This window comes from Sceloporus undulatus, chromosome 7 (genome assembly GCF_019175285.1).
Source record: "Sceloporus undulatus isolate JIND9_A2432 ecotype Alabama chromosome 7, SceUnd_v1.1, whole genome shotgun sequence".
Taxonomy (NCBI): Eukaryota; Metazoa; Chordata; class Lepidosauria; order Squamata; family Phrynosomatidae; genus Sceloporus; species Sceloporus undulatus.
The window spans coordinates 18,301,869-18,311,715 of NC_056528.1; the positions used below are offsets into that span (position 1 = coordinate 18,301,869).

The 9,847-nt window shown below is 42.9% G+C and overlaps 1 protein-coding gene across 3 annotated transcripts in view; it reads left to right on the forward strand.

Annotated features, from left to right (window-relative positions):
• Positions 1 to 9,847, forward strand: part of ADAMTSL2 (ADAMTS like 2) — a 29,664-nt gene that overhangs the window by 14,741 nt on the left and 5,076 nt on the right. For all 3 annotated transcript variants that reach the window (XM_042477826.1, XM_042477828.1, XM_042477827.1), the window contains exons 13-16: positions 2,794 to 2,897; positions 3,985 to 4,111; positions 5,128 to 5,341; positions 7,623 to 7,778. In XM_042477826.1, coding sequence (XP_042333760.1) covers positions 2,794 to 2,897; positions 3,985 to 4,111; positions 5,128 to 5,341; positions 7,623 to 7,778 — 601 coding nt within the window. The remainder of the gene's footprint in view (positions 1 to 2,793; positions 2,898 to 3,984; positions 4,112 to 5,127; positions 5,342 to 7,622; positions 7,779 to 9,847) is intronic.

Genomic DNA, 9,847 nt, shown 5'->3' on the forward strand with positions numbered 1-9,847 from the left:
TTCATTTTGTCCAGATATTTGCTCTTTTCTAATAAAGGCACTTCGTTAAGCTGGAACTTGATCACAGAACCTTTTATTATTCATTTCCCCCGAATTTTTTAAACAAAATAATACAAAGCAATATCATTGTCAAAGGCAGATAGGGAGATACTTACACCACTGATGAGTCCCTATCTCCATGGGACAAGTACCCACAGTTTGACTTACTCACATCCAAAAGATATGTTCTCTCTAGGCATTTTCTAGGTCCTCCCGCACAATTCTATGGTATGCTTCTGGCAGAGGGTGACCACAGAGTCACATTGGAGGACCTAGAAATGCCTAGAGAGGTGTTCTGTCTAGGAATCTCTTGGTCCTTGAGCATGACTCTATCAACAACTTCTTCCAGCAGTCATTTAATTCAATAGAGCTTGCTATTAGCCATGGTTTTGCATTTCCATGGTAGGTCCAAAAACGTATCTCCCATGCATACATGGGTTGCACTGTATGCAGTGATTTTTTATTATTAAAATTATAAGTTGTATCCCATTTCCTTGAGGATTTCAAACAGTCACCTAATGCAAGACATATTGGTACAGCGCCGCAATGGTTCCTGTGTTGGTTACCTGATAAAAGGTGTATGTTTAATCAACTAAAACAATATAAACCGGATTAAACACCTCTGGTGGTAAAGGTGCACGCAGCATAATCCTATCCACCTTTACCAAGAGGTCCCACTGTTTTCAGAGTGGCTGACTTCCAGGTTTGCAACCGCAAAAATTCTTTGTCGACCAGGTACGTCGGAAGCAAAACAAATGCAAAAAATGCCTCGCAGCGTCCCTTGAAAATGTTTTCATGGAACAACAATGGAGTCCTTTTCCCTTTAAAGGAAAGGAAAAGGGCAAAATGCCAGAGCTTCTGCTGTCAAGAAATGATGACAAGCCACCCTTTGGCAATTCAGAGAGACCGCTGGGTTCCTCCATATTGTATCCTGTGTCTATTTTAAATGCTGCCGTGTAACCGTTCTGAATGCTTTAAAAATGAGCTGTGAATGTAGTTTCGATTGTTTATTTGCTGTAAAGGTGCAGTATAGCCTATGACCCAAGAACAGGGGTTCTTAAGCATCAAAAGCATCCAACCAAGACCTTGGGGCTTCAGAAGGGAGGGACAGGTAAATGAAGAGATATCTCTGAATTTTGGATTCTAGGCCACATCTTCTTACTTTTTGCCAGGGCTTCTGGTAGACTGATCGCTTACCCTTCAAAACTGAAGAGATGAAAACCAGAACCCATGTAGCCAAACAATGCCAAGGTGTGGTTTAGATGGGGAAAATTATGAGGAAGGACAGACGAACTAGGAGAGGTTGCAGCAGTTTGCTTTTGCTTGAGAGTACTGGGAAGGGTAGGACCTTGCCCCCTTATTGGTCCACTAGCCGAAATTCGCTCTTCTGCAAAAACTATTTTCATGGAACAGGAGCCTTCTCCATTTTATGCCTGGCAAGACAAGTGACCACCCAAGGACTATCCAGTCCTGAAATTAGCTGAGATGGACTGTGTTCAAAGTGGCGGGGTGGTTGTCAGTTACCATACTCTGTAAATTACTCCATTGACTCCATCTGTTGTGTTTCTTCTCTTGGCGGTCAAAAATGGCAGATGGCAAAAATCAAAGAGGAATGCCAGCTAGCTAAGGCAAAACAATGATTTACAGAAAGGATATTTGTGATGAGCTTTCAGGATTTGTAGGAAGCTGAGGGCAAAGAGGAGAAAGTGGGACGGAGAGAAAGAAACTGGGACGTTTTAACAGCAGCAGAAAAAGTGGGATGACAATTCTGTTCTGTGCCGCGGAAATACTGCACCTTTAGTCTTTTTCTGTGATTAGGGATCAGGGACGTTTCATCATGTGAAAAGTATATACTTATACATATATATGTATATTTAAACCTTTGCAACCTTTAAGTAGAACTGCCCCTTTCATGCAAGTAAACAAGTCAGTTTTATGACATGAAGCCTCTTAGTCTAATGACACATTGATTGACTAAATGCAACTGGACATTTCAGTCCATGTCATGCAAAGGAGACAATGTTTCCCCAGTTAATGCGGCTCTTGGAAATGGCAGCAAGTGGACCTCAGTTTGTTATGTTTGCAATCCATTAGGCATGTTGCTAGTTGCTACCTGGGTGGTTGTTTGTGCAATTCAAGTCATCCATTCTACGACATGGAAGAATGAGATTCTCTTCCATTGCCAAATAGCCCACTCATGTGCTGTGTCTTCTTAGAGCTGCCTTAAGAGGAGAAAACAACTCCTTTCTTGGAAAAGGCACTGCAAATTTGTCCAGTTCTGGAGCAAGAAATGTCATTCCATCTGGTGGCTTCCTTTCAGGACAGCAACAAACTTCACTTGCAATGAGCAATTCCACTTCAAGGCTATGATATACATATATGTGTGCACGCGTGTGTGCATGTGTGTGTATGTGTGTGTGCATCTTAAAAAACTGAACTGTTTCTGTTTGTGGGTATTTTTATCCCATTCTCTCTATTTCTAGACAGTGGAAGCTCTGCCTCTAACCGGGCTGGGGATTCTGCTTGGGGATCAGGACAGGTATGTTGTATTATAACCAAACAATCCCAAAATTTTAAATTCAAAGAATTGCATCCCAAATTATTATTATTATTATTATTATTTTTTCTTAAAGCACAGCAACCATAAAATTCACCCCAAATCCAATAAGACCCAACCCCCTTCCTCCCTCCCCATTCCCTGCTGATACTTTTAATGACAATTCTCATTTTTATTTTCTGCTCATTCTTCTTTAGGAACCGGCTGAAACTGTTCCGAAAGGGCCAAAATATGAGTCCAGCAGATATGTACCGATGGAAACTCTCCTCTCATGAACCCTGCAGTTCGACCTGTACGACAGGTAAGGTGTGAGAAGCTCAGCGAATGGTCAAAAACAGCAGCTCTACCTGCTTCTTACTCTGCTTGAAAAGAAGCATTTTGTCATATTGGGGAGGGAGCAAGCTTGTTTTCTGCTGCTCCAGAGACTAGGACCCAGAGCAATGGATGCAAGCTCCAGGAAAAGAGGTTCCACCTCAACATTAGAAGGAACTTCTTGACAGTAAGGGCTGTTCGACAGTGGAAAAACTCCCCCGGAGTGTAATGGAGTCTCCTTCCTTGGAGGTCTTCAAGCAGAGGCTGGATGGCCATCTGTCGGGGATGCTTTGATTGTGATTTCCTGCATAGCAGGGGGTTGGACCGGATGGTCCTTGTGGTCTCTTTCAACTCTATGATTCTATGATTCGATGATTCGATGATTTTGTGAGCCAGACAGATAGGGATGGTAGCCACCATCACATCCACCTCTTTAGTTGCCTTGACCTGAAAGGAGTGTGAAAGCCTTCTTGGGTTTTCCAAAAATCAATAATTGTTGATGGTTCATATTTCAGAGCAGCAGTGAATCCATGTAGGCTTGTGCTAGCCTTTACTGAGCTATCCAAGGTGCTGTTTGAGAGTAAGCTTCAGCACCATGGAGAACTACTTTGAGGCCTAGTTTCCAAATCTGGATTCATTGCTTGGAAATACGGTTGTGGCTCCCAAAGAAAAAAGGCAGGGAATACAAATTTGAGTCTCCCTTATCTGGAATTCTGAAATCTGAAATACTCCTAAACCCAAAACCTTTTTCATGGATGGCTGAGATAGTGACATGGTTCAGTGAACACAAGCTTTGTTTTTTTTAATACTGTATAAAATTACCTTTAAGCTATGTATATAAGGTGTCTATGAAACATGAATGAATTTTGTATTTAGACTTGAGTCCCATCTTCAAGATACCTCATTACTGAGAGACAATGCTCTCATTTTGCTTGCCCTTTCCCCTTGTAGCTACACCTCTGGTTAAAAAGTATTTGAATGTTCTAGAGCATGTATATGTTTACGATGGTTTAATTTCTGGCAAGACCAGTAGTCAGGATGATAATGGATGGATCTGTCTATCTACCTGAACACAGGTGTGATGTCCACCTATGCCATGTGCATCCGCTATGATGGGATCGAAGTGGATGATATGTATTGTGATGCCATGACTCGTCCTGAGCCTGTCCATGAATTCTGCGCAGGGAGAGAATGCCAACCTAGGTATTAATGCTGGAGTAATGCTTGACACTTCAGGGGTGACTCTAGGAACAAAAACAGCATTTACATGGCAGAATAAATGCTTTAACAGTCATGGCTCAGTGCTATGAAATTCACATTTGTACTTTTGTGAGGTATTTCGCCTTCTCAGTCTGAGAGTTCTGGTGCCATAACGAACTACAAATCCCAGGATTCCATAGGATGGAGCTATGACATCAGGCTAAACATGGGTGCTCACTCCTCCTCACTCTGCTAGGGAAATATCATTGCTTTGGAGACTTCAATAGCTCCAAAGCTAGGATTGTGCTGCCCATATTGCAACCGGTAATTCTCAGAATGGTCCTATTTATTATGGCACTGTCCTACTGTACAATTAAATTCCTTGGAGGGCTTCATAAAATTAAAAGCATGCATAAACAGACAGGCTGAGATTATGCATTGGGAGATGTATGCATACTGTGTAGCTATGTCATAGCATATGATTGTAATGTTATTTCCTCAAACCCACCTTATAAGCAGTGGCCATTTTTGTGTTGTCAGAGAGTGTGGGGCAGATCAACAGGGATGTGTCTAGTTATTTTCCTCTAGTTGGACATGCTTCAACAAATATCAACAGGGACTTCCTGAGTTCCTCCAGACATTCCTTGCTATGTGTCCCACTACAGAAAACATATGGTTGTGTCCCCAATGATCTCCCCACTCTCTGACAATATAGAAATGGCCTTTCTTAGGTTACAAGATGGGTCCTGGGGAAGAATTTGGTCACTGTTCGGTTGGAACAGAATTTCAACCTCTGTGATGTTGGAAATGAACATGATTTGAGATGGTGTTAAGTCTGACTTTAGCCACCGTAACTCCCTAACAAGATGGCAGCCACTGAAGTTTAAAACAATAAGACAAAACCAAGTAATGGCAGGATAAACTTGCCATCCCAAAAGTGGGATCGGGACCAAATTTAGGCAAGAATGTTGCTCTGTTGTCTGGGCCCCCTTCCTGAAGTGCCATATTGACTTTGTTAGGTGGGAAGCCAGCAGCTGGAGCGAATGCTCCCGGACATGTGGCGAAGGGTACCAGTTCCGCATTGTCCGCTGTTGGAAGATGATCTCACCGGGATTTGACAGCTCCGTCTACAGTGATCTGTGTGAATCTGCTGATATCACTCGGCCAGAAGAGCGGAAGGTCTGCAAAAACCCAGCGTGTGGGCCACAGTGGGAAATGTCTGAATGGTCAGAGGTAAACATACTGTCCAGAAACTATAAGATTCAAGAGAGAAACTTTTTAAGCCCAACAGGTTTTGCTTGGATCACAGAATTAAGTCTGTTGATGTGCTCAGGACCCCGTATTCACCCATAGCTGCAGCACAGTTTTCCAGTCGGCAACGACTCCGATAATGCCACATTCACTGTGGCAAGATCGGAGTAACTGGGACGAAAAGGGTGGTCCTATGGTGATCATGTGTCCTATAGTGCAAAGTATTTCCAGACACATCATTGTGTCCTTGCTACTGGTCTGGATTTCCCAGACAAATGATGGGTAAAAGGCTGTTCTTTTTTTCCTCTGAATTTTTGGAGAAAAGCCCCACATTGTCTGTGAAAGACAAGACTTTAGTCTAGTGTTCGGCACAATGATAGATTGATTTGATTAAAATGATTCGGAACCTCATAGCATCTTGATTTCCTCAGTGGGAGAATCACAATAGTCAGGAAACACCTTTGGGTTTCTTGGAAAATGGTTGAATATTTTTACACCCCTTTACACATTCTTTGCATTGTCTTGTCCCCTCCTTGAGCTGCTGCTTTCTGGCTTGGGACATCTTTGCAATCGGAAAGGAACATCAGTGGTGGTTAGATTGTTTGTGGGGCATTCAGCGCCAGGAAGCCATGCCAGCCTTCCCAGGATGGCTGTGAGAAGTTGAAAAGGTTTCTGGTTCATCTTTGAAAGGCCTCTTCCTTGGTCCTGTGCCAAATGCCAGAGGCAAGGCAGACTTCTCTTCCTTTCCTCTCCATTGAATCCCCGCTGTGCTGTTTGCTTTTCCGACTCCTCCTTCACCCTGGAGTTTGATATCAAAGGCAGGTTGCCCTTTCACGTTGGCTGAGTCGGGCTGTTGGGTTGTTGAATTGTCTCAAGAGGAGTGAGTGCTTCATGCGCTCAAATTCAGGAGGTGTTGGGGAGAGATGGCTGATGCAAAGAGCAGGTTTCTCCCGTCTTCTTGCCAAAAGGCGAAACTAATCTAACTTGGAGCCAGCTGCTGAAGTCCTGTGCCAAGTTGGCTTTCGATCACAACTTCCTTTTCTCTTTTCCAAAAACAGAGACGATGGCCCTGCTGTTAGGAGCACCAGGCTGTGGTTGCCTGCCCTGTATGATGTGACACATACATCTTCACAATAAAGTAATATAAAATGTGGAGACCCACCTCTGGATAAAATCACAGTGCAGAATGGTGCTTGAGAAAAGGAACACCATGAATGCTAAAAAGCACACCGCTGCAACGTTATATATTGCTAAGCCTCCAAGGGAGAAGTTAAATTTTAAAAATAAATAAATGCAGTGAATGAAAAAGCAACCTGTTATCGATAGGCTTAATAGAAATGACACAAATGTAAAACAAATGCAACATGAATCTACCTGGGGGTAGAATTCAGAGACATAGCCTTGTTAGTCGGGAATATCAGGATGCAAAGGGATCTTGTAGCACCTTTGAAGCTAACTGTGCAAAAGATGTTATAGCATAGGGGTAGTCTACATGTAAATATACTATGTGAATTGCTCTGGATTTTCTCACATTCACATCAATGTTTAATTGTCTTCACCATCATGTGCAAAGTTGGATCTATTCAGAACTTCACAGCCATCTGAATCCATACTAAACAGATGGATGGTCACATGTTTGAAAATCAGCATATTTGCATATACTTGTGGATACTGAGAAGTCTTTTTCTGCAGAGTTTGTGGAGTTTTCCACCTCCCCTACAAAAAGCCTGAACTCCCCTGAGTCACTTGTGGCAGGATCACATTCTATTCACACAGAAGAAGGAGTATTTCAGTTATATAGACTACAGCATAAGCATTTGTAGACTTGCTCTCCGTGCATCTAAGGAAGTCGACCAAGTTTACAATAGCTTATGCGACAACATCTTTTCCACAGTTAGTCTCAAAGGTGCCAAAAGATCCCTTTGCATGATGAATCAATATATCATCCTTGTACAGGGGCTATTCTCATGTGAGCAACACTTGCTCGAATTTTCTCTTCTACACAAACATTAAAGCCCAGTGCTTTATTTCACCCGACAATCTTATTTCTTGCATAAATGTATAAAGCACAGTGAACTTAGATGGCACTAAACTAATAATGAGCTAATGGAAATAGAGTGGAACAAGGAAAATGGCCTCCCCTGCAGAGTCTGAAATGGGCTGCCTGAGGAATGGTTGCAAGTGGGATATTTTTGGTTGCTGTTGCTGCATTTACCTTTCTGTATTTCTCTCCCCATCCTGGTTCCTTTGCATGACCCCTCAGTGTACGGCCAAATGTGGCGAGAGGAGTATTGTGAGCAGAGACATCCGATGTTCCGAGGAAGAGCGGTTGTGTGATGCCAACACCAAGCCGCCCGCCGACAAGAACTGCACAGGGCCCCCTTGCGACAGGCAGTGGACTGTCTCCGACTGGGGACCGGTGAGTCCCTTAGGTGTGTGGGGAGGAAACTATTTGTTGTGGGGCATGGGGGACATGTGAAAGGGCCAGGTATCCACTGAGCAAGATGTCACAGGTGTTTGTCCATTCAAAACAGGTCCATTTCTAGAGCAATGGTTCCCAACCTTTGGTCTTCTATTTGTTTTGGGCATCAGCTCCCAGAAGCCTGAGCCAACTTGGCCAACAATCAGGAATTATGGGAGCTGAAGTCCAAATCATGTGGAAGACCAAAGGTTGGGAATGAGAGATGGTAGACATTAAGATCACCATTTGTTTTCTAGCAAGGGCTGGCCGTGAAGCTTGTGGAGAAGCTCTCCTTCCCCACTGCCACTGTTTAGTCCCAAGATCTGGTGTCCAGAAATATACTGCCTCCATACATGGAGGATTAGTTAAGCCAACATAGGCTGATAACCTATTCAGCAGTTATGACAGCTTAAGTTGGATATCAGAAGTTGGGTAAGTTACCACAAGTTTAGTAACTGTTGGGGAGTCTCAATTTCTGCTACAATATCTTGCTTGTTTTTGCCTTGAGGTATTATGCCAGAAGTTGAGACTCCCCAACAGTAACACTAAGAAATGTTTGGACTCCCCAACAGTTGAGACTTCCCAACAGTAAAACTTTGTTGAGATTGCCCTACAGTAAAAAGTTGAGACTCTCCAACAGTAATGATTAAAAATGTTTTACCTTTGCCTCTTTCTGCGCAGTACTAACAAGAGTTAGTCGTGGTGCCACTAACCGCTTTAACTATGGTGCCATCCTATTGAATCCTGGGATTTCTAGTTTGTTGTGGCATCAGAGCTCTCTGACAGAGATGGCTAAATATCCCACAAAACTGCAAATCTCAGTATTCTGTAACATTGAGCCATGGCAGTTCAAGCTGTGTCAAATTGCATTAATTCTGCAGTGTAGATGCAGTTTCCGAATCTTAAGTAGCACTATGGATTTCCCCTGAATTTTCTGATCAGGGTTTGCTTGATAGAAAAAGTGGCCGGGTGTGGAAAGAGACCCGAGTTTCTTGCCATTTGCAAAAATCTCCTCTGCCATGTCAGCTGGAGACCAGTGGCTACTTCAAGCCCTTCTGAAAATCTGAGCAACCCTGACCACAGTAGCTCTGGATAGTTATGAAACAGACAGGCAGAAATTGAGGAACCCAGTGTCGGTGGTGTCTGTTTTTGCCATCCAAACGCTCTCCGCTAAGCCAACCTGGCATGCGTTCTCACAGTATGGGGATTAAATTGCATTTGTTAGCTGGATGTGGGAGCCCCCAGGCTTGGCAGACGCTCCTCCGCTTCCAGTAACCCCTTTGCTTTTCCAACTGTAAGCAGAAGTCCAGATGCAAACAATGTCCTTTTTGCCCCATTTCCTCCTTTCTCAGTTGGTGCATTTAAGGAGATCGCAGAACAGGCCAAGAAGGTGGTTTTTTCCTCCTTCCCATCCCTTCAAGCATCCAATATGGAGATGGAAAAATACTCATTTTTGAACGAGGAAAAAAAAGTCCAGGGGAAGAATTTCTTTTTAAAACTGAGGTTATGTAAAATGGAAGTGACACTGTTTATTTCCAGTTCCTTGCATTTCTCCCTGAAAGCAGACATTGAGAGGGGGTTGAAGTCTTCTTGCCAACGTGTTTATTAAAATTAATACCATTTATTCCCTTGTTCAGGCGGATGTTTTCATTGGTGGTTGGGGCAGAGGGGAAGGGATGAAATTGGGAAAGAATATTTTGAATTAAATAATTGAAATAAATAATTTGAAAGATGAAAATAATAATGTTTAAACCCTTCTGTAGTATCAACACTATCATCTATCTATCTATCCACCCATCTACCTATCTGTCTATCCATTTTCAGAGACATAGTTGTGTCTGGGCACCAGTTCACTTTATGCATCTGAATGAAGTAGACCTAGTCTCTGAAAATTCATGCTACAACGGCCTCATTCCCACTACTTTTTAAACTGGATCGCAATTTAAATGGTTCCCACTTAAATTGCAATCTGGTTTAAGTGGTTCCCACTTAAATTGCAATCTGGTTTAAGTGGTTCCCACTTAAAT